At 46.2% G+C, this 24,966-nt stretch overlaps 1 protein-coding gene across 8 annotated transcripts in view; it reads right to left on the bottom strand.

The window, feature by feature from the left end:
- Positions 1-24,966, bottom strand: part of LOC139997877 (uncharacterized) — a 42,528-nt gene that overhangs the window by 11,711 nt on the left and 5,851 nt on the right. For 2 of the 8 annotated variants that reach the window (XM_072021911.1, XM_072021912.1), the window contains exon 1: positions 15,503-16,178. The exons of 3 other annotated variants lie outside the window; for them this stretch is intronic. In XM_072021911.1, coding sequence (XP_071878012.1) covers positions 15,503-15,754 — 252 coding nt within the window. In that variant the 5' untranslated portion in view covers positions 15,755-16,178. Of the gene's footprint in view, positions 1-1,651; positions 1,673-4,634; positions 4,990-10,004; positions 10,229-15,502; positions 16,179-24,966 lie in introns of those variants that run through there. 3 more of the 8 variants (XM_072021915.1, XM_072021913.1, XM_072021916.1) reach the window with 3 other exon arrangements.

Genomic DNA, 24,966 nt, shown 5'->3' with positions numbered 1-24,966 from the left:
GTTCGCCAACTTTGCAGTTTCGACAGGCTGCCCGCGTCCTTCCTTCGTCCATCACGCGCACGAATTTCATATGTAACGGCACACGAGTCAATGGAACATTCGAATCGGTAGAGACTCACATATTGTTGTGTGCCTTGGAGTGCCAACGTTTCGATTTGCTAGGTTTAAAGGTAAACTCCGGACAAAACATTACCGCCGTTATTTCTAATCGTCAACTATGGGGAATAGTAATTCCAACATAGAAATTCTTCAATTTCCAATCGAAAACTCCTTAATTAAGGTCCTTAATAGATGCACCTTGGTATGTTACCAAGATACCCACAGTCAAAGAAGAAATATCCAAATTCAGTAATAGACAATATAAGAGTTAAACAACCAACAAAACCCACTAGTTACTCAATTACTTGACACGTCGGATCAGATCCGCAGGCTAAAAACACATTACCCTTCAGATTTAAGCACTAGATTCACCTAGAATCAAACACTTAGGATAAACAAGGATAAAACACTTTTGGGGTGAATAGGCCGTGATAGTTGTAGTTTGCTGATGTGTTAGGATGAGACAGGTTCTACTGCGGGTGTAGAACTCAAGTTCTGGCTGCTGGGATTACTGCTGGATTTTTCTTCTCATTTTTGGATCGTGGAAGAAAAATCGGAACTCCGGTCGCTGGGATTTGAACCCGGGTTCCGAACGTTCGTAACCTAAGGCGCTAACACCACTGCGCTGCCGTCGTTTTTTTTTTTCTTTTTCTTTTTCACACGTTTATTGACCCAGAAGATGATTATTACATATGTATGGAATTGACATAAACAATGAATTTCGGTTGTGGGGTGGATTAGGCAAAAGTACCGATACGTGACGGTACGACATAGCCATACAACATTATGTGTGTCGGAATTACATTTTTTTTGACATTATAATTTATAATTTGGATCTAAATCGCCGTAGAGCGGTGCTTATATATGATATTGTTTCTCCTTCCTATCTCTGTTCTGAAAACCTGGTCGCAAAAACAGGGCGGTTCGATGCGCTGCCGTCGTCCGACACTAGTTAGTGTCGAGTGGTGGTATTTTTGCTGTCGAGTGCCGCCACGCCAGAAAAATTTACTTATAATTCTCAATGAGAATTACTCCAAATAAAATTCATCCAAATAAAAAAAAAAAAAAGAAAACTGGAGTTACATTTGAACTTACGACTATTACAATTGTATCACTCGTCTCTTTAATAAACCAACGCGTATAATAATCCACCTGAGATATCGTCGCGTGCGATATCGAGACAAGGCGACGTCCGTTCGGAGGATAACCAAAGGTCGCGACCGTAGAAGATGGCGAGAGCCGGAAGCTGCCAGCCAGACCGATGACCTACATATCGAATAGCCAACTTATTTCGCAAGTTTGAATAGTTGGAACACGGGAAACGTGAATTTGCTTCGTGCTACAGACAAAGGAGCGGAGTCTGTACGTACAAAGTCGTAAAGGAAGACAGCTACGTCGTTCGAACGATGGCGGAGCTAGGCGAGGCAAGGTGAGGATTTATCTAAACGACGAAAGAGGAGAAACGATAGCGGTCGACGAGGAACGGTATCGCGAAACGTGGAACAACGGCTAGAAAAGGCTACTACGTTTGGCAAAGAGAGAAGGAAAATACCATTCATTCGCCTATGTAGGAATTTTCGGATTCGATGTTCGTGCAAAAGGGAAGCGTCTCTCGCCTCATCCTGGTCTCATCCTGGCTCTCTCCTCTTCTTCTCTTTCCTCTTGGCGTTCGGTGTTCGAGGGGGCTGTACTGCCGCGGACACGTAGATTCTATCTTGCCATTCAACCGCCTAGGTAATAAAACTCTCGCGTCCATTATTTACTTGCATTATCGTTACTTTACGCCCACGTGGACGCGCCACGTATTTATGGTGAAATTATTCAGCATTATTCCGCGGATATGAATAACGCGAGAGATACGACCCACCGATAGGCGGTATAATTCGCTAAATTTTCAAAAGTTCAGCAAGAAGAGAAAGAAAGAAAGGAAGAAAGTTATTTTTTCTGCAAGAGTTTCGCTCGAGTTCGACGCGATCGCTGGAAACGACGAAGAGACGCGCGGACGACAACTGGAAGGAGACGGCGCGCGAGCGAACGAATTGCTTTCCACGAGGGTATCATTGTTCCCCATACATATTTCGTAACTAGATTGGCATTTCTGATGCAAGTCGAGCTACACTGACCTTTAAACAACTTTCTTTAGGCTACGCGTGACTTGATCTCAGAACTCGGCTTCTCGGTTGCCTCGTTCACCTACTTGATACTACGTCTTACGTGTTAGGTGGTGTACGCGCCTGTCTACACGCTCTGTGTTCCAAGTGTAAGAGCATTAAGGCCTGGAACTGCGCGATTTCCGATACCTGCCGATCGACAAATCACCTTCGAATCGAGTTATTCTTTCTTTCCTAGAACCTGCGCCGCCTCAAGATACCGCGTCTCGACAAATCGTCGTCACGCTATCGAAGGCTCCGACTATCTCGCGTGTACGATCCTCGCGGACGCGACTCCACCAGGCGAGCAAAGTTGCCGTTTGCTCGTTGCAATAAACGGACGAAGCTCTTTCGGTACAAATCACAAGGCACGATACAGAAATAAAATGCTTCGCTCGATGAGAAGCACAAGTGGCTAGTTCGCAAGGGAGCGCACTTGCATCATGCACGTTACGCATAGGTTACGCAAGTTAAACGTTAGCGTATCGGCAGGTCCGCGGTGACGGCGAATTAATACGTCGGTTAAAAAACATCGAGGCGGAGTGAAATTAGTGCGGAAAGCAATACGTGGGATATTTAACTTCACCGACAGTATCGCAGGAAAGATCAAAATGATTGCGCAAATCCGTGTTGCAAATTCTACCAATGGTGTCTGCGTGGCCGTATTTATATGTATAGGAGGGTTGATAAATTAGGTTCGAGTTGGCCACGACGATGGTAGATCTGTTAATCCCATCGGTTGCAATTTTGCAAAAGAACTTGATTTCTGGAAAAATCCTCTTATTGGAAGAATGCAAAGGAAATTGGAAATACGCGCGTTTTGCAGATTGAACTAGCCCGGTTACCACGCCCCGTAACGCTGACCTGGCGTATACGTGGCGTTACCGTTAGGCCGCCGACAAATTGCCGTGGTCGAAATTATTCGTCGGTGTTCTTGCTTTGAACGGCGCGAGACAATCGCGTTGAAGAAAATCACGCGACACGACGCGCCGCGTCTCGACGCGCTCGCTCACGATTTCACCGTAACCACAGGGCAGGAAAATTTATGCGCGCAGACCCACTGCGCTCTCCTGCCGTTAAGCGTATCATAAATATGAAACAGAGGAAACGAAAGGACATTCGGGCGACAATGCGCCGGGCGAAATAATACGTCGCACCGACCGATGTCTCCGGCTACTTCTCAGCCTGTACGCTCCGCATACCACACGAATACTCGCGTTATTACAGAGACGAAGGGAGGAAAACTGGAGGGAGGAAAAGCGAAGCGGATCGCGATATCCTTGACGTCGGATACGAAACGACGACGATGGTCGACCGGACAGTGACTTTCAGACCAGAAAATTACTTAATGAATATGGACATGCAACGCATTATGGGATATTAAAAGGCACGTGCGCACGTGCGCGCGTGGGCACATCTTCGTTGTTTCGTGCCCTCCCATCGCGCTGCTTGACAGCCGACAGTTTGCGTTGCGTTAGTCAACGCGCGACAAACCAACGCACCCCTCTCTTCCCTTAACCTTTGCACGGAGCGGTGAAGGGTCGCGCGCAAGCCTAACCGCGTAACACAAGATACCATTTCACGCTGTTTACCTAGGGGAAAAGGGGGACCACGACCGTCGATACCTGCCTCTGCCTACCATTCGAACGTAATCAAATTCTCGTCGAATTTTCTCCCCTTTCGGCTCGATCGGTCAACTATCCCGCCCCGATTCTCGTTGACGCCTTCTGGTCGTAGGAAACACCCAAATTAAATTGGCCCGGCTTCACGGCTGTTTCAACCTGGAACGTCTACACGCTGCTTCTTTTTAAGAACGTAGCCCGATCGATGTGAAACGTTTCTATCGATAATTTGCGCAAGTCGCGTGGCTGATCTCCGGTTGGATATATCGTTAGGGCTTACGGCACGGCTGGTAGGCCGGTTGGCTCGCCTGCCGCTTCATCATCGATCTCATTGTTAGACGGTCGTCTCACGCGATTCGCGCATCCCGTGAATCCACTCCCCTCGTTAGGAACCACGCGTCGTATATTACACGAACATGCCGCATACTCGGCAACGCATAAATCTACGCGCAAGGACAAATTGCCATTAAATCGAACCATTAAATCGAAGCGACTGGCTTTCCTCGCTCGGCCACGAAACCTCGCCGCTGCTAAGAAAAACTCGTCTTGTTTCTTTCGAATCTTCGATTGCCACGATTCTTATCGTACGGTTTTTCTTTCGGCGACTTACGCGCGTCATAGAAGCAACCAAAGGATCGTTTAAAGTTGAAGGGGTTGCGCAGAATCAGGCGGCATTACGCCGATAATTCCGTGGCGATTAAACGGCCGGCATCGTGCGTTTTAAGCGAGTGTGCTTTTTACGCTGACCGTTTCATTATCGTACCTTATTAAATTTCCAGGTGCAGCGGTCGGATGATTCGCCGTCTCGCTCGTCCCTTGTGATCACGATCGCCGCTACTCCACGCGCACGATGATCGACGATCATGGTCGCTCGGAGGAGGAAGATTATCGTTATCGAGCCGGAGCAGTTACGCAATGACGCGCATGAGTCACTGAAAAGTCGTTGCAGGGTGATCCCTGTGGCAAAACCGGGATCACTCTTGGCAACGACGTGCCGCATTAGCGTGATTACACGCTTCGCTCGCGGACGAGTCAGCTGGTAGCGCGTTCAACTTCCGTGCTACCTGGCCATCCCCCTTGTAATTTGCACCTGGTGCTTTGATTCTATCTACTCTGTGCGCCGTAATCCCGATAATACCACCCCCGCTTCGAAGCTGTTAATACACAGGGACGCAACTTTTTCCATAGTCGCTGTTCCATTTGCTTTACACGACCGCTGTAGCTTCCTTCGTTCGCGTTCTTTTACCGCGATTCCTCATCGTTCGGTTAAACAGAAGGAAACGCGTTGGCCGACCAGCCCGGTACGGGTGATGCTATAAATCAAAAAATGGAAGAAACCGTTTAATCATCTTGTCGGCTCGCGGTTCGGTCGTATACGTTACAAGGATCGACTATTACGAAGGCGTTGTTGCGTTGACGAAGGCTATATCGCGGCTTTCCGCTCAGAACATCGTTACGGTCTCCCTCTTTTTACTTTTCTCTCTGTCGCTCGCTCGCTCTGTGTGTAGAAACTCACGTAAACTCGGCTGCTAACCCCCGCCGCTAATGCACTTTTAATTAATTAAACGAGCCAATGGGGCGGCCCCTATTCCTTCGTAGTCTCGTGCTGACCTCGCGTGTCGACTGTCCGCTCTAGGTGCAAACTCATCCCTCCGGAGAGAACTCCCTTTCCCACCCTCTTGCCCCATTGATCCGTCCTTTTTCACTCTCTTTCAAACTGTCCTCGCGCTTCCGTTACTGCCCGATATAACCCTAGCTTAAAAGCTTTTAGCCGACAAACGAGCCGCGCGATCCTCTTCCCAATCACGTCGATCCTTTTCTTTCCTAGCTATCGTGTCCGCTCGTGTTCGATTCGAACGCGCGTATCAATATCAATTTCAATCCTCGTTTCTTCGAATTGACTGGGAAAAAGAAAGAAAGAAAGAAAAAGGAAAAGAACGGAAGGGTACAGGCGTACCGATATTTTTTAACACTACAACTATCACACCAGTCGAATTGACTGGCTTTACGATTTTATTTTTACATTCCTACTTCACGTTATACCCTTTTCCCGCAATGATGTAATGACTTTCGCAACGACAACTAAAAGAATAATATAATGAATTTTATTTTGGTTTTTATGTATTCAAACTGAAAATAATTTTGCATCGAGGCTACTTATATCAATACCAGTTAAAATGACTGATACTTGTCGAAGCCTAAAAGGATCCTGCAATCTCCAATTAACCAGTTTCTTCGTTTTGTACAAATTCCCATTCTTTTTCATTTTTATTGCGAGCCATTCAATATGACGATATCAGTTACCAGGAAAATTCCGGATCGATCGCTAGATCGCTAGATGCTAACACTAGAAATATCACAGCAGACAAAACGATTGGTTGTATTTGTAATTTTATAAATGTGTCAACCCTCGTTAAAAATGTACTACATAACATGAAATTCCTTCTGTAAAAAAGTAATAAATCAATAAATATACAAATATTCTATTATTACGTATTTTGTAAAGATCAGTCATTTTCACTGGTTTTGATAGAAACAGCCTCGTGTTAACACTTCGACTGCTACGTTGGTCATTGGTGACCGGAGCGCTTGAACTTCTTACAATTGTAAAAATTATATGAAAATTGACAGTTAGGGTATTTTGAATATAACCGATAAATAGAAGATACTTTGAGATAAAAAGTGCCCCATTGAACGATTAAACGTTTTTATTAGAACATCAATAAAAAAAAAATGAGAACAAATGTCGCATCTAATTGTGTTAAAACACTTTAAACATAAATGTGGCTCATCGATACAATCTGAACGATAGGTGGTTAACTTTTTGGTCCGATTCTTAGCAATTTTTCATCCTAACTGTTTAACATTTTTTTATAGCACTCTCTGCAAAATTTTCGTGCCAGGTACGCTTACCCTTCTTTCTTCTGCGTTTCGTGTCGCAATCTTTGTCGAATAAGTATATTTGACGACCCTGGTGAACGGCACTGCGTAAGGTGCGTTGCGAGTGCCATTCTAAAATCTGATACCTCGATTTTTGTTTTTGTTGCTTGTTTATAGAGTATCATCGCGTTTGAAATTGATGCATTTAACAATAACTCTAAAGCTGATTTTATATACCACTCGAGGGTTCTTCTATGTGGTGTAGATTATGCTATCGTTCGATCTGATAAATCTACAGCACATTTTCCTCTGTTGTAATCTACCACTACCATTGTTTTATCACAAACATAATTTTCTTTGCGGACGTCTAACATTTCAGCCGAAAGTTTCGTCGAAATCATAAAAATAATCATAATACTGTTTACTAATATCCCCAACACGTTTCAACAATATACTCCGGACGTTTTGCTTACGACGAAACAACGAATGCGAATGGTTTGTTGAAATAAACGAAGCCTTGTTATAATATGTCGCTATCAACTGTGAGCAAGGCGCCACCAATAAGATAAACGGTGCATTGGGAAAGAATGTTGTCTTACATCATCAATTTATTATTATATTGCCATTATATGCTATGTATAATAAAAATACTCCTGTGGCGCCCTCAGCGAAACATGTGATTTCGGCATGGCAGTCAAAGTGTTACTGTCGTTAGTTCCAGTGTTAACCTATACAAAAGCCAGGAATCTGTTAACGCGATCTTACGTTCAAATATCGATCGTTATCCACCTTGTGCCTAGTTTACGAGCACCGCGATCGCCGCTATTACGATCATTGCCAGTTTAAGGCTATAAACCGGTTATTAAAGTTAATTACATGTACTTCAAGCTGAATTAAACGATGCGATTTCATCCGTTTCGTAGGCCGGTCTCTACTCGCAACACGATTCGCCAATCATCCTTCCTTTTCCCAACGATTTTCCTCGCTATTTACAAGCCTACTCCACCCACACCACGCTTCAACCGGAAAGTCTCGCGGCTGTTAGCCGCGACCGTTCACAAAGAAATTGCGTCTTCTTCTTGGAACGAAGGAAACGATGGTGCGACGAACAATCGACAAAGTAGGTATCGAAATCGAAAGACACGATGATATTTACGAGGTTAGAGAACGGCTCAGATAGAAAGAGAGAGAGAGAGAGAGGGGGGGGGGTGACCGTTACAGTCTCGTTAATTAAATGGTTTATAAGCTTGACTAAATATTCGAATCTTTGCATTCAATTAGTTACGGGTCGCCGAGGGCGATGTCTCGAAAAGCGCGACTATACACGGTAGATAGGGTTGCTTGGGGCTGCGAGATGCAAGACGATTAGAATGAATGGCCGCCATAAATCAGGTTGCTCGTTGGAACGGACGCGACGCGACGCGGCTCGGCGCGACGTAAGGGGGTGCAAGGAGGTGCAAGAAGGCGCGGAATACGTGGACTCGGGTTAGCTCGTCCTACCGCTACCTGGGACCACCGATCCCGTGGACCTCCGCATCCCGTGCATCGTTTCACCATCACAGCTCTCCCTTTCGCCGGTTCTCTCCAATGTGCTCGCGAGCCTCGTTTGCCCCGTTTTCTCCTTTAACCGTGGCTAATCTAAAACCTACTGCTCACGGTCGCGACATCGGCCTATCCGAATAATGCTGATCCAGCGGCCGCTTCTTCGTTCGGTTCGTGTTCCTTCGGCCGTGCACGCGCTTGTGCTCGTGCCCGATCCCGCTCGTCGACCCGTGCCGTGCTGCGGCTTTGTTCGTGTCCACCGAAAATAAACGAGCCACGAGCTGACACGGTTCGAACGAGCCTGCTTTTTTCCTCTACCTTTTTGCCCGCCCCCCTTTCTCCAGCTCGTCGTCCCTTTTTCTCTCTGTCTGTCTGCCCTTGCACCGCTTTCAGACGGATCTAATTATCGCAGTCGCCTTTATTGATTCGCCTAAGAATTTATTAGCCTGTGACCTCCGCACTCGCGGCCTTCGTTTTGTTCGCCACGACACGACTAACGACACGGGCCCATGAAACTTCACTCGTTCGGTTCTCGATACGAGGAAACTACGTGGCTTCGCATCGGCGAAACGACGTCGATTTCGACCGATCGAATCGCGTGCTGTTTTCGATCATTCGCCACTTTGCAGGCAGCTGCGTGTTCGTCGAATGGCGCGATCGAGTTCGAATACGGCAGTTCCTGGATTCGTAGTTTCGTGGAAAACGACACCGTATCTCGTATCTCGGCGGAACGTTTGCAAAGCCGTGCGCACGCGCGTCTCTCAAGTTGCCCCGTAGCCGTAACGGATGACACACTTTTCGCGGAAATTCGCAACGCGAGCGAAATACGTGGAACGAAGAAAGCCGGTGAAAGCTGGAACATGGTGATTTTCATTGGCCACGGGAAATCGCCACCCCTGAATCGCTACTCGTTTAGCTGACGACCCAGGGAGCCAGCCATCTGCAGGATCAACATCTCGTTCGAAGCGGTAGCGATCGGAAAGTTTTAATACTACGAAGAATCCGATGATATCTCGGTAAGGCGAAGACGGTGTCGCATCACAATACGTGGAACGTGATCCTTGCGTCAAGCAGCGTATTCATCGATATAAACTGCTCGTTCGTTTCATCCCCCTAACGATCCTGCCGTCGATCAAACTACAAGTTTCCAATATCCAGGTCGTAAACGAAAGCGGTGTATTTCACGGAAACTTGTCTATTGAAAAACGTCGATAAAGATGATCGATGGAATGCTGGTAAGATACCAGCAGCGAAATTCTACCTTTCGGCCAATTGCTCGGTAGAATTTTTAGTTCACGCAATGGCCGCTTTCGCCGATTTCGCAGATCGTACGATGATCGACTTGTATTCGTCGTAACGACGTTTGCTGCGCATGAATTCGTTGCTATTAATGGTTCCTAACGAGCGGATAGCAATTCCATTACGATTAGCCTGACGCGCTTTGTGCGGCTGGAATGTTTGAGCAAGTGCGTGGGCGTGAAACGTGGTCGGGGATGACGATTGTTCGGAGGCAGCAAGGTATATCCACGTGCGTGTGTAGGGATGCGCGTGTGTGCGCCGGTAAGCGCATACACGAGCGATGGACGAGACGAAAACTCGGCTCCTCCACTACTCCACTCAGCGGTGAGCATGTTTCCTGATGGGGTCATCAGCGCGAATTAACATACTGGGTGGACTCGTATGACACGCACACGTGCGCTTCTTTACCAACCTTTCCATCTGACTCAGTCAGCCTTTCTCTTTCTCGTCTTTGCCTTCTTCCTCTTCCCTTTTCTTTTCGTTTCATCCCGTCACCCTCCCCCGTTTTCTTTCAATTTTCTTTGCTTTGTCCCCTGTGATCTGGTCGCGTCTCGTATCCTCTCGCCCTTTTCTCATTTCCTGGCTTCGTAGATCCGTCGCTCTGTCGTTCCTCTCACCTTTCCCCCTCTGTTTCTTCTATGTTCGCACCGGCGAAAAGGGAAAACAGAGACTCAAACGGTTTCATACGGCGGATCTATCGGTTTAGACGCGATATGACAGAGCACGTGATAATGCAAAGCATAGCTACGTATGCTATATTGGGTTGGCAACTAAGTGATTGCAAATTTTGTCACTAGGTGGTATTGACAAAATATACCACCTTGTTAACTTGGGTTGGCAACTACGTGATTGCAGATTTTGTCACTAGGTGGTATTAACAAAATATACCAGCTTGTTAATACCATCTAGTGACAAAATCTGCAATCACTGGCAAATAGCTGGTTATCTCCGCTAAAAAAGAATAGTTAAGTACCAGAGGAAAAAGCGGCAAATGCAAAATTTTCGAGAGGCTTTGTAGTTAGTTGTATTTACGGTGTTTGTCTTACTTCGTTATGGCAAGCATACACTTGGACGCCTGCTTTTCGAATAATTATCGCCAAGCTTCTCACTTTGCCAAGAAATTATATCGCGTCTGGTGGTTGTTTTCTTGGGAAAAGCAGAAATTGACTCGTTTCGCCTAATAGGAATTCGTCGGCAGATCGATCTCTTCCTGGCTTAACCGAATACAATGAGACAATTACTGGCGGAAGATAAAGAAAAAGATAGGAAACGGATTAGACGACAGCCTACCGGTAGGTCGGCAGGTTCCAATCAGCGTTTACTCGCAAACGAATATCCAAGGTATTTATCATGGACACCTTTTTGTCATCCTTCCATTTCATTTTCTCATCCAACGGTGTAGAAGGAGAAAGGCCGAGCAGTGCGTCAAAACACATCAAATCGAATCTCTCGCTCTCCTTCGCTATCTTCCCAAGATTTCACGATATTTTCACCTGCGAAAGACTTTACTCCGGATTCGTTGCCGAGCGTTTTACACTCTGCATAGCAAATATACCAAATTTTATTTCTATTATTTATTTCTAATATACGTAAATCGTATCATAGTATCGCAGTGCATACGATTCGTACGTTGTTCGGTTCGCGTGAAACGAAGTAAAAGGCGAAGCGAAGGGGCATCTACAGAAAAATTGAATGCATTCGACGCCAATGGGCAACGAATTTTGTCGATGCGTCCCATCGGCAGTCACAGAAATTTGACGCGATGCGTGGCGAGACGAGGCAAGACGAAACGAGCAGGAAGAATGGAATCTCAGCAGGACATTAATATCCAAGACTCGTGTTCTCTCGATAAAACGGCCGATTCCTCGCGCGCTTCTGCCGAATCTCACGGTATAGATTAGTCGTTGATAAGATCGACAGAGCAGGTAAAAGGAGCGAGTTCTTTAAAAGGAAATACTCTTGTCATTGCGTGTCACCGTCGCAAAGAACCACGCGATTCCTTTGGCCTACACGAATCCATACGTTTCGCTTGATTTCTCCTTTAATTCTCTCTCAAACCAATGTTCACCCGATCGAAGAACCACGCGTGATCGATCTTATCGGATCAGACGCTACGACGAAGCGACAAGTATCCTATCGGCAATGGCGACAACGGTAAAGATCGAGGGACGCTGTGTTACAAAAAACATGCTCTCGGTTAATTTATCAATGTACACGGCTCGATAAAATTATCGTCAGACTGCGTGTTCCGTGCGCGCTACTCGGAATATCCCTTTCGCGAAATTCTCGCAAGGACGAATCTTTGCCGCATGGAAAGTACGCGCGCCGATACCTCGTCTTTGTGTCATTGAGATGTCGTTCAACCGGGCGTTTTTGCAAAGCCGATACACATTTCACCGCGTCGTTGATTCTGGAAACGGCAACGCGATATTTTATAGCGCCACTATTTTCCAATTCACTTCGTGCCACGCCGCATCCAGCAGAGATGCAAAAACTTGTCCGAATTCCAGCGCAATCTAAACGCGCGCCTCGGAACCTCAACATTCCGGTTAACGTTCAACTTTGGCTTTTCGACTGGCGAAACGCTGGCGAGAAGTCCACCGCAGCAAAATCGACTCACGTCGAACGTCAAAATGTTGCGTCGCCAAACCATCTACGACGCGATGCGTGTCAAACCACCGTCGCGGATTTAGCCGCGGGTAGGCCGTTCTTTAGGCGTGAAACAATCGTGAAATGTCAGAATTTCATAGCCATAACCTTTTCTTTCAAGAATACGCGAGCCGGTTTCACGAACGCTGTCATCGTATACCTACGTACGTCACTGAATCTCGTACGGATGCATGTGCGTCAAGTCGCATGCCAACCACATTGCGCAACTATCGCGCCGCCAGATCGCCAGAATTCTTCGTCGAGGATTTTAGCAACGCCGGATTTCGTTGCTCGTCGTAGCGTTCCGATCTGCCGAGTTTACGCACCAATCGAGAAAAGAGCGCATCGAAATAGGAAAGGTCAGAATTTCGGAAGGATCAGATTCCTACGCTCTACCTAGCGCGCACCATACTGCACAATGGCGGTCGTACGGTGGTTGATTTGTGACCACTAATTTTCTGTTCGGACACCGGCACAACCTCGGCCCACCCCGCCTCAACGCCATTAGACGGTCATTCGGAAAACCAGCGACCCGTATCCTGTGATATATCGCGTTTGCCCACCAACCTATCCATAGATGCTGCCTATTCTTCGCGCTTAACACGTTTCTTCCTCGGAATAACCAGCTCTTCAGCTCCACCAGCGTTTACCGAAATTCTGTCCGCCCGATCCGCCTCCCTTCGTCCGATCTGCCCACTTCCATCGTCTTCTATCTCCACTGCAACCATTCTGTCCACCGGATCTATTCTATACGTGCAACGTATTTTTAACGTAAACGGCGTTTACGAGACGCGAACGAACGGTCAATTTGTACGGCGAAAGGTTGGTAACCGTTGGACGGTAAAAATGCTTCAGTCAAGCGAGTCACTTTTAGCGAAAGGTTTCAGCGTCGATTTTTAGCGGCGTACGTTCAACGTATGTCATTAAATAATTATCGTAGCGTCACCACTATTACCGTATTATCGTCATTGTCGTATCATCGCTATTGCGAGACGAGAAAGGAAAGAGCGAAGGTGCCCTCGCCCGCACGCTTTGCGTATTCTATCGCGAATAATTATTTCCTCGCCGACGCTCACGCGCTAATTCTATCGTTTAAGAACTTGCGAATGATTGAAATAATGCGAAGCGAAGCTGGCGAACGCGAAACGAAAGCGAAATTTGGTATACCGATGCGCCACCGGTAATCGGCATCTTGACAAATATCGTTTTATCATCGATTGGTAAAACGTTGCGTGTTTAGGATCGCAATTATTTTACAACTTCCGAAAGAATTCAACACGCTTCGCAAGCAGCGGATCGCACGGACCCATCAGCGGAACGTGCCATGATTATTCATCGATAACGTTATTGCTTGATCTAAAGTCTCTGGATAAACGTAGATTCGTCGCTGATACGTGTTTGCTAGGTAAAATAAACAGTGGCCATACAAACGGTTCGCGTATTTGGCATCGATAGATCTTAACGTACCACTTGCTGGGAGATGACAGGAACTGCGGAATCTCGAATGATTTGTGCATTCGAGGCTTTGGTATTCTTTCCATTCGAAGTTGATGGTAAAACAGCCCCAGAAGGATTTGAGTGCATGGTCCTTTGTTCTCGAGAAATTAATGGAGAAATTACGTTCTTGGTGAAGCAACCTCTTGCGTTTCGAATGTTTTGATTGCTATCTCGATCCACAAATTTGCAAAAACATGTAGCGATATTGTAATAAATAAAAATAATCAAGAATTTATGAAAATAAACTGTCAAAATGTAATGTTAAAAGGAACGCAATATTAATTATTTGATTAAAAGAATTTATAAAGTAAAGTATAAAAAATACTTATTAGTTTCTCGAAAATAAAGGACCATGCGCTCAAATCCATTTGGGGTTGCTTTACCATCGACCTAAAGCATCGAACGTACACACAACTAATTCATTCGAGATTTCGCAGTTCTTATCATCTCTTTGTTAAATCTTTAAGAAAACCGTTACCATTTCACTGTCATGCTTGTAAGCCTAAATATTCCTATCTTGATACCCTGAATCATATTTGCTATCTAGCTAACAGTTTTTCCAGCCGCGTACATTTCTTCTCCGTGAGTGATGCGTCGTTCAAGCGTGCGATTTATGAGGCGTTATCTTGATCCTAGCTTTACTGTTCAACCATATCTTTTCATCTGCGTTGCGCAAAATTTTCATTCAAAATTTCCTTTTCTTTTCTCTTCTTCCTACCTTTCTGCGTCCGATAACTACATTCCATAAATAAATAAATAAAAGAGTAAAAGACTGTTTAGGTCGAAATAAATCTTCCTTAAAGGTAAAGTATTAGCAGTATATGTGGTTTCTAATATATATATAGATATATACGTGCTACGTCGCGATCGGTAATCGCGTTATCCGATAATATCTCGATCATCCGAAGCTTCCCTTTGTTCTGGAATTTTGGCAGATGGCCCACCTGTCGACCAATTCATGCATTTCTACCAGACCTGCGATGCTCATGCTTCTAGGAAGAGAATACGATTTCCTTCGAGTGGAGCCTGGGGTCGAGGTTGGCCCAAAGGGATCAGCCGATTATCGTCTTCCTATCGGTAAACTGGTAGTTCTTTAACGACGATCGGTCAATCTTTGACACTTGTCCCTTGCTTCGGTTACGTAAGTTAACGCAGTGGTTTAAGAGGTCGTATGGAAACGTTGGTCACATCGACCAGAAAGTACACAACGTGCAATAAACGGCTGTTCAACCGACTTTTCCACCGATGTTTCCAAGGTGCCACTATCGTGTACAGTGTTCTTCGTGGAACATGACGACGGCTAGACGATTGTATAGAATTGTATAGAATTTGTTCAAACGTTAGACGGAGAGACAACGCAAACAACGCGTGGTTCGGACGAATGGTGTCCTAAGAAAGATAGGGATTTTGTGTTTGTGTGTGTGTTTGTGTGTGTGTTTCTGTGTGCGTTTAAGAGAGAGGGATGAGAAAGAAATGGTAGAGAGGCAAAGAAAGAGAAGGAAAATAAGGAAGAGTGAGAGGAGTGGTATGGAGAGCGCTCACATCACATTCTAGGCTATTCCGCATTCTGTTCCCCCACTTTCCATCGTCCACAAGCCACCGGCTCACCTCTACGCCTCCGTGACTGCTGGAAAAGTTGTATAACGAACACGTACGCGTGTACCTGACACGTACATTCGCCTCATCGCAGTGTTTCGCGTCTAGATGTATACATACGTCGCGGACCTCTATACGAACACGGCTACCTATGACACGGGGACTCACCTGCGTGAACACGTTCGCCCGTGTGCCTGTGCGCTGCACCGCTGCAAATTCACCAGCAGCACGGCCACTGGACAAACGACGAAGAACACGCGCACGCTCGGGGAAACACGCGTTCAAAGTTCCTTCTTGCTTGGCGCTGTTGCCAATTCCTTTTCCGATTTTCCTCGCCGATCCGTCGCACCAGGGTACATCTTCTTTTGCCTTCCCCCTTTCTTGCATTCTCATAAGACGCTGTTTCATTCCTTCCACCATGTACGAGCCGTTTAATGCAAAAGTGGTGTAAGTCGAAAAAGTCGATTACTCGTTAACGAAGGGTAAACTAAAAATTCCGTAAGAGGTCGAGTGGCCGATTCTCGCTTATCACGCTATTATCAGTGACCAACTAATGAAGATATACTTACACGGTTGCCGCGGAAAACGGAAGAACGAAATTTGTGCTTTCGAGATGCGCGGTTCGAGCAAATAGGCAGAAAGTTGACTTACACCACTTTTGCATTAAACGACTCGTACATTTTTTTTTTTTTCTTTCCCGTAACGGGACGATTTACCTCGCGCAGTTTCGCCAACGTCCTTTCAAACGTCCCATGCCAACGATCACGTTTTCTTTCGTTTTTTCCTCGCATACCACCTTTCGGGTCGACGCGACCACAGGACGCGACGCTATGCGATAACGTAGTATCGTTTAAAGTCAACTTCACGATCGGCAAACCTCTTGCGGACAAGGAGCTAACGCGAAACAGAGAAAGAGAAAGAACGAGCAAAAAAGGCGGGAGAAATGGCGGAGACACATATTCGAGTAGAGTGGCTGTTGCTGTAGAGAATCACAGCAAAATGTACGAAGATTCCATTACCTTACTTATTTTCCTACGGTTCTTTCTCAATTGCTCGAAGAAGCGTGCAAAGTCGCGTCTAGCTGTACGTTAAAAGGAGCTTCCTTCCTCTTAAAACGATCATGTTGAAGCTTTCCTCTCGAACGCGCCTTCGCCTTCTAAAAATGTATCGCGCGGAAAATCATCAGTTCTCGTTCGTACGCGCGTGAACGTATGAACACTTGAACGTACGTACGTATACTTGGATGTCCGTGCATATACTTAGACGTCCGTATATATAATTGGACGTACGTGCGTATACTTAGACGTCAGTATATATGCTTGGACTTCAATATATATGCTTGGACGTACGTACGTATACTTGGACGCACGTGCATATATTTGGACGTCCATATATATACTTGAACGTACGTACGTATACTTGGACGTACATACATATATTTAGACGTCCGTATATATGCTTGAACGTATGTGCGTATGCGTGGATGTCAGTATATATGCTTGGACGTCTGCACGTATACTTGCACGTCCGTATATATGCTTGAACGTACGTGCGTATACTTGGACATCCGTATTTATGCTTGAACGTACGTACGTATACTTGGAGGTCCGTATATATGCTTGAACGTACGTGCGTATACTTGGATGTCAGTATATATGGTTGGACGTCAGTATATATGCTTGGACGTACGTACGTATACCTGGACGTCAGTATATATGCTTGGACGTACGTGCGTATACCTGGACGTCAGTATATATGCTTGGACGTACGTGCGTATACTTGGACGTCAGTATATATGGTTGGATGTCAGTATATATGCTTGGACGTACGTACGTATACCTGGACGTCAGTATATATGCTTGGACGTTTGCACGTATACTTGGACGTCCGTATATATGCTTGGACGTTTGCACGTATACTTGGACGTCCGTATATATGCTTGAACGCATGTGAGTATACTTGGACGTCAGTATATATGCTTGGACGTTTGCACGTATACCTGGACGTCCGTATATATGCTTTAACATACGTACGTATACTTGGACATCCGTATTTATGCTTCAACGTACGTACGTATACTTGGACATCCGTATTTATGCTTCAACGTACGTACGTATACTTGGAGGTCCGTATATATGCTTGAACGTACGTGCGTATACTTGGACGTCAGTATATATGCTTGGACGTACATACGTATACCTGAACGTCAGTATATATGCTTGGACGTTTGCACGTATACTTGGAGGTCCGTATATATGCTTGAATGTACGTACGTATACCTGTGCGTATCTCACTACAGTATTATCGGAGAATGTGAACGCATTTTGAGTCACAGAACGAAGGAATAACAGAAACGTGTTTACGGAGTATTTCGTCTTATGAGGAGCAGCGAACAGCAATGCGCTGGCCTGATCGCATGTTATCGCATGAAGACATCTTTGGATGGTAATGAGAGTGACAGCGCGCGGGGGTCTGTACGCACGCGACTGTACGAGCGGTACGTTCAAATCGATTCGACGAGTTTCGTAGGACGATGCAACGCGGTTCAACTTGTAATCGAAAAGGAATAATTGACGGTGATTTATGAGCGCGGTATGTCATAGGGAAGAACGTAGATGTGGTAGGTAGAGTATAATATTTCTAATACTAATACTAATAATAAGATACTCTGTAATTCTAATATCTCGTACGATGAGTATGACAAATTCGACAGGGTCCGCGCCGAAATCGTAAATTTGGCAACCACGTAATTTTGACAATGTACTCGACGTTTTCATCGAACGATCCAAGTTTCTATCATCCGTTGAATGCCATCTGCGCGGAACAGAAATCGTGGCTTTCTCTTCGACGGATATTCCGGATTCCAATAGAACAAAATGGGTCATACGCGATTCAGTAAAATAACGTAAAGCAAGAAATTTTGTGCGTCTGTTATCTCCGTATGAAACGAAAGAAACTTTTGGCACAATCTAATACCATAAGCGACGCGTATACGTGTTCCCGTAAATCACGACCTTGAAACCGAGCATCTATATAAACTCGCATGCCCATAAATGTATCGGGCTTAACGTAGATAAGTTCGGGAAGATAAAAAAAATATCGAGTTTAAGCGAACTTACGTAACAACCGAATACAATTTGCGCTGCACTTGGTTCGTGCGACTGCATCAATCGCTACGTGCCTCTTTGCTTCTTCGCGCGGTTTCCTTCGCGTCTAAACGTCAGGATAACAATTTCGCTCTCGATGCTGTGACGAACAGCATCGGTGGTCCGTGGAATCGAGCGCGTGTTCTCCAGGAAGCACGCGGGAACGTTAGGAGACACGCGAGGGCCAAGGTTGTACGCGGAATTTCGTAGTCGCCGTTTTCTTCCCTTCGAGAACGATTCTACGGAGAACGAGGCAAAAGCATCGCTCCGAATCGAAGAAACGGATTTAAGAAATAAGCTGGCGATTCGACTCGTCTAAGGCAAACCGCAAAACCGTAAAAGGAAACCGGCGGTAAATCGTAGCAACTATCGTTACAGTTATAAGCGCTGTGGACGCAACAGTGATCAACCTTGACCAGCCGCGGCAAGCGTGCAGAGCGCGCGTTCCAAAAATATTCGGCCCAGAGAAGGTACGATAGATCGGACGTCGGCGGCAGTGGTCGCCTAAACGTAGCCAAGCGGCAAGCAACATCCACGTTCTTCTCGCTGGCTGTGAAACCGGCGTGGCGCGGCGGTTGGTTCTGCCGGAGGTGGCGCGGCGTGCGCCACGCGCCATGCGCCACGCGCCACGCGCGAATAGCGACAGTGAAAACAGCCGCTCGCAGTCAGACGACATTCTCGATTTCAATGCCACGCCACGTTCGTCGCGTCGTCCTGCGCCGCTCAGACGCCTCCCTGTTCCGTTTATCCTGATTTTCCTCCCTCTCGCTCGTGTTTCCTCGACTACGAGAAGTCTGCATCCTCTCCGGGAATAGAACTATAGCCTCTGAACACGACGATAATCCGCTCTAACGCATCGTCTGGCAAATCTGTATAAACCGTTGCGCCGAAGAAATCACGAGCGGCCGCGCCTGCTCGACCAGCTGTTCGTGCAATTTGTTCGACACCCGATATATGTCCCTTCTTCGACGCGGATCGCGTGTTCTTCGAGAATTTTGCCAACCGATTAATCGTAATGGTGAACACTTAGGGTTGTTCTGGAATGTTCACCTTGAAATCGTATGTTTCGATTATTATTCGAAGGGCAGCGTCGATCCGTTTCGAAGTTTCGCGCCATCAAATTCCAGAAGACGTTACGCACGTTGCGTAAGAAGATGCGCGGTTCGTTCGAAAGCCGATGCCATTCGATTTTCGAGACGACTGGTGATAACGACAGGAAAGGATAATCCGTGTAAATACGAAAAGCAAGTAATTGCAAACAATCTAATCTCAATGTGACATTGGCCGCAGTGCCGATCTAACCTGCAACGATGTGTACCTTTTATAAGAATGTGTTTACCGGTGATAAGACGTTCGACGAGCGACGAGGGAAACTGAGAAAACCAACGCAGCCCAGCTATCCGCGTATTTCATAATTCACGCTTTTATATTCGTGGACGCTCCACTCTCTGTAAACGAACACCGATCATTCTTCCTTCCGACCTACTCTCATTGCCTGACAACGATTCGCGACACCCAAATGCCATATGTCGTTCTTCGATTTCACTCTGTTTTCCCATTGCTGTATCATCCTTTGATCGATTGTCGTTTTCTCCTCTTATTATTATTATTATTATTATTATTATTATTTATGTAATCGCGGTCTCACCAGCTTAGAAACAGATTTCATTTACGATTCTTTTCGTTCGTTCTTCCATATTTGTCATAGTTGGCTTGTTACCGCTCTACCAGTCAACTAATTGCTTATTTACGTGACCTATTCTACTCTGTTTCTACCTTATTACTATCTAACCTATCGTTTCGTTATATTTCGTATTTAACTTTGACGCTGTACGAGCGATGCGTCATTTTGTCTCACACAAACTTATACGGCTCTACGTACGTTACATTGGTTACGAATCGTCGCGGTGTGCGTTCGTCGGCTTTTGCCTGCGCGCAGAATCGCGAAATATCGCAGCTTGTGCGAAAACCGTGAGAAAAGGGATACAAACCGGTATTCGCGGAGGAAGATAACGGCTACGTTAAACGCCGTATCGGTGTCGAAGCGGTTCGCAAACGTCATCGGAAGTCAAACACGGATCAAGCCGAAAAAAAAAGAAGAGAAAAAATGAAAAAGGCCGAGCAAATATCGCGTCCGTTTGCTTTTCAGGTGTCGTTCTCACATTTGCGTCTGCGTCGTTCTAATCGATGCACGCGATCATTTCACCGCAAATAGATATCCACGTTCCGTTCCTCTATCTAAAGATACGGTTTGTGTGTTCGTTTAAGAATCCGTCAAAAACTTCTTATCGAAAATAAATTGCCCCACATCGACGATTTCTCTGAATATTACGTAACCAGCCATTAAATTTCCACCTAATAGCTAACGCGTGTTTACTATCGTATAAGACGACGGACAGCGCCTTTGCGAAAAACGTAAATCGCGGAAGACGGGTCGTGACCTTTGCCAACGCTCGGCCAATAATTTTATCGATTTGTTATACCTTGCGTAATAAGAACGGTCTTCGATCGACTGTTGCAACTATCTTTCCTAACTATCGAACGTTCTTCGGATGGTATCACGGTTACAACGTGCATAGATCTGGCCGAGCTAAGCTTGATATTCCATATTCTTTTAAAAAAGCCAGCTCTTTCGATAAGAATCCTTGCCGAATTACCGGCCGAGCATCGCGTCGCATCCAATACGTCGTTCTAATACTATCGCTTTATAAGAGACTGGGAACGGAATGGAATGGAATAGAATGGAACACTATCGCGAAAGTCTCGGTGCTCTCTCCGAACGGCGGCGTTACAAACCGAACGGAGACCGCGGTTTATGCTTGCACGTCGTGCTCCGCAGATACTAATCTTGTTTCTTGACCTATATCCGCCTTTGCGGCGTTGCGCAATACGTTGGAAAGGTGTCTTCGAAAATGCAACGGCTTTGAACGAGAGGCGGCGAAGCTTTTACTCGTCGCCACGTTCCACGTTCCTTGTATCGTCTTCTCCATTGCGTGGTTATAACAGAGCGAATATCGTTAGCAAGAAGAAGCGGGCGATCGTGTTCGAAAATTCGGCCGAATGTTGACTGAAAGTAGTAGCGTGGTACCTACTGGTTCGAAAGTACTCTAGCGAACGTGCGTTACATCGACTTTTGTCCCCTGGCTGTGCAAAGAGAGGATTTACATGCGTTTCACGGTTCCCGGCATTGCTGACACGATTGCCACGCAGCCGAGAGACACGTAGAATGCGTGTCGGTACGCATCTTAAAAGTCACTGCTGCTCACCGGTCTTCCTGCAGGCCGCACAGTACGCGCCGAAGGCTAAAGACCTCCTTCGGAACTTTTCTACTAGCGAGAAACGCCCCTGGAGCACGCGACTCTTCTATTACGTATCCATCTACCATATATATCGTCCACTAAACGATTTTCGTCGGTTCGTTCGAACGGCCGCTACTATTTTCGAATCGGCCGACTCGCGACACGCTGCGCTCCCCCTTTCGGAACTTCTTAATAACGTATATCACGTATATCACGAATCGACAGACCTTGCGAGCAGCTAGCTTTTCTCGCTAAAACCCTGCCTAGAATGTCAATTCCTGTGTTTTATCCTGCCGCTTCCTCGCCATTCCTTCGGATATATCCAGTGCTCGGTTTACGCGATCGCCAATATCAACGATATCGTTGATATTCCGTGCCAATACCGAAATCTCTCTGAATACTGTGACAGACGGTTAAAAGAGAAACGATTAAAAGCTTCACGCGTCGTGGCATACACGAGAGCTATCTATCGTTTCGTATTCAATGCTGCAAGTGACACACGATTATAGGTTTATATCGATAAACATCGTTGATACTTCATATTTCATAACGGACTCACTACCGACCCGACCTAAGCGTTGTTCGTTGGTGTTGGTGTTGGTTGCGATGCACGATGCGTGCAAACGACGACGTAGAGATATACCTACGTTTCCCTGATCTTCAGTACCGCGTAGGTCAACGTTCAGAAAGGATTCCAGTCAGACTCATCATCCAGCGCTCCTCTTTCCTTGTCCTGCCTCTTTCTCTCATTCTCTCTTTCTCCATATGTATATGTCTGTCTCTTTCTTTCTCTCTGTTTCTCTTGCCAACATGCGACTATACTATGCACGCGATCGGTACCAATGAGAGCGCACGCTCGCGTCAACGCGATTCAACTTTCTATTCCAATTGGATAGCAAACCGCGATCGAATCCTGTCCTTGAACGAAGACGCGCGAACCTTGAGTCACGATGGTATCCTTTTTGTTCGCGCGATCTCGATTTCAATTCGGTCGATTGGTCGCAAATTCGGCTACGCTGCGAACGACGCGACACCACAGCCAGACGAGGTGGGACGTTTCGCGGTTTTATCGAAGCGACACGTTCGCGAAAACGAAGCAACGCGAAACGTTCGGACGGCCGGTAACCTTTACGTAATGACCGACTCGAGAAAGTAGCCCAAAGTCTGCCGGCTATAAATCAGCCGTTCAACAACACCGCCAATGCGCTTCTTTCTTTCCACCGATCCGATCTTTCAATTTTGACTCGTGACGATATTATGCAAATAAGCCAAACTTTCCTATTGCCCGCCCCTTTTTCTTCTATTTCTTTTTTTTTTCCATTCCCGATCACATCTAACGACGATTTGTTCAACGTGTTTTGAAAAAATAACCAACACGACATAGTTAAAATTACACCGATGTGTCAACGATGAATCAACCGCATATATATATATGTATGTGTGTGTGTGTTTACATATCGTTCTATTATTCGAAATTTGGTTGTACCGGGTAGAAATCTGTTTCCGCGTACCGCGATTAATCGGGTAGTTGGATAGGGCATGGCAGGGCAGGGCAAGACAGGCCAAGCTAGGCTAGAGTGAGATCCTGAGAAGAGAAGAGAAGGAGAAGATAAGGATAAGGTAAAGTATAGTGAGGTAAAGCAAGGCAGAGAAGAGCAGAGTAGACAGGAGAAAGAAAGGAGGAAAGGAGGAAAGAAGGGATCTTGGAGGCCCCGGGCGCCGCAAGTATAACGGTACTTGGTGAGAGAGCGCAACAGAAACGGATAATCAACTAGCATCCGCCCAACCGAAAACGATTCGCGTCTCTTTCGTCTGTCTTGTCCCATCTGTTTCACCCTCTGTCGATTGTTTTCCCCGTTAAAATTAACTAACCGTCGATAACGTTACAAAACATTGGCGTAACGAGACGATTTTTTTAAGATACACCACGATCGAATCGATCGATAACGTTGTCGTCACGACATTGTCAAATGAGATTGCATAAAATATGCGGGCAAGAAGGTACGAAGGAACGCGAAAGTGACAACAGCTACTCCATTCTCGGCTAGAAAAGTCAAATTTTTGCACGCGCTTGAAGTAGGAAGACACGGTCGTGTGTCGAGCCATTAAAATCCATCTCATTGGTATGAGGAGCGCAAAGTCATTTCACAGTTATTACAGCAGATACACCGTTGCTTTACAATCCGTCTCCCGTGTTAGTTCGTAATGCTAATGTGTTATATAGTCGAGACTTCCGTACCAGCTACAAAGAGCTTGTTCGCGAACATCAGGTATGCAATGCCACGAGGTTACCTTCTATGAGGTCTTCGTTGCTTCTTACTTACAACACCCTTATTGTACTGCCATCGGTCGATCCGCCACACTCTATACGCTCTATCCTACTCCCCTCCTCTTGTCGCGTTCCATTCTAATCGATCATTCTCGCGTCTTCGATTATCCGTTTTCGTGGATAACCGATCGTCGGTATGGCGGTCGAAGTTCTTCCATTCTCTCGTCGTTCGATCAACGATATTTTTAAAGCGTTGAAACGAACACGCTGTTCGAACTTATCGTTCCGACCGTCCTCACGAATGACGTGTCGTGCGGAGACATTCGCGGATTACGAACTACGATACTCGAACGTAGATACGAGCGAGGATCCTCGTCGATCCTCTCCGCGCCATCTCCCTTCCTCCATCCAACGATCTCGTAAAACGTAATTCGCCTGCAACCGCGAGCGGACTAAACGATAGCGTGTCAATCGCGGTAGTGAAAGAAAATGATTCTATTTGTGAATTATCATCGAAGCGTTTCGACAGGTAGTAACGGGAAATTTGTTGGTTTCGTGCTGCTTCTAGGGAGTAAATTACCAGAGCGTATGTCGAACGAATAACGGTGTAGCAAGTTTATATTCCTTTTCCACGTGGTCGATGAAACAGCCGGTAAGTGCGAAGCACCTCGGAAATCTCGTAGCGCGTATCGGTAGAAAATCGAACGATTCGCGATACGATTCGCGGCGACTGGCGCGATACGGCTCGTGACGAACCGTACCGGAATACCAGCACCGGCCAGCCAAGCAGCGCCTTCTCGATCGACCTGTTGCCCTCTCGATCCTCTCGACTGGAACGCGTCTCTACGCGGAAACGCCACGCCGCGCCACGCCGCCGCGCCGTCGCCTTCGGCCTACCGCACCGTACACCGCGCCGAT

The sequence above is a fragment of the Bombus fervidus genome, chromosome 2 (genome assembly GCF_041682495.2).
Source record: "Bombus fervidus isolate BK054 chromosome 2, iyBomFerv1, whole genome shotgun sequence".
In the NCBI taxonomy this organism is placed as follows: Eukaryota; Metazoa; Arthropoda; class Insecta; order Hymenoptera; family Apidae; genus Bombus; species Bombus fervidus.
Note: the sequence above shows the minus strand (reverse complement) of the source record. Positions and strands in the feature narration are given on the sequence as shown.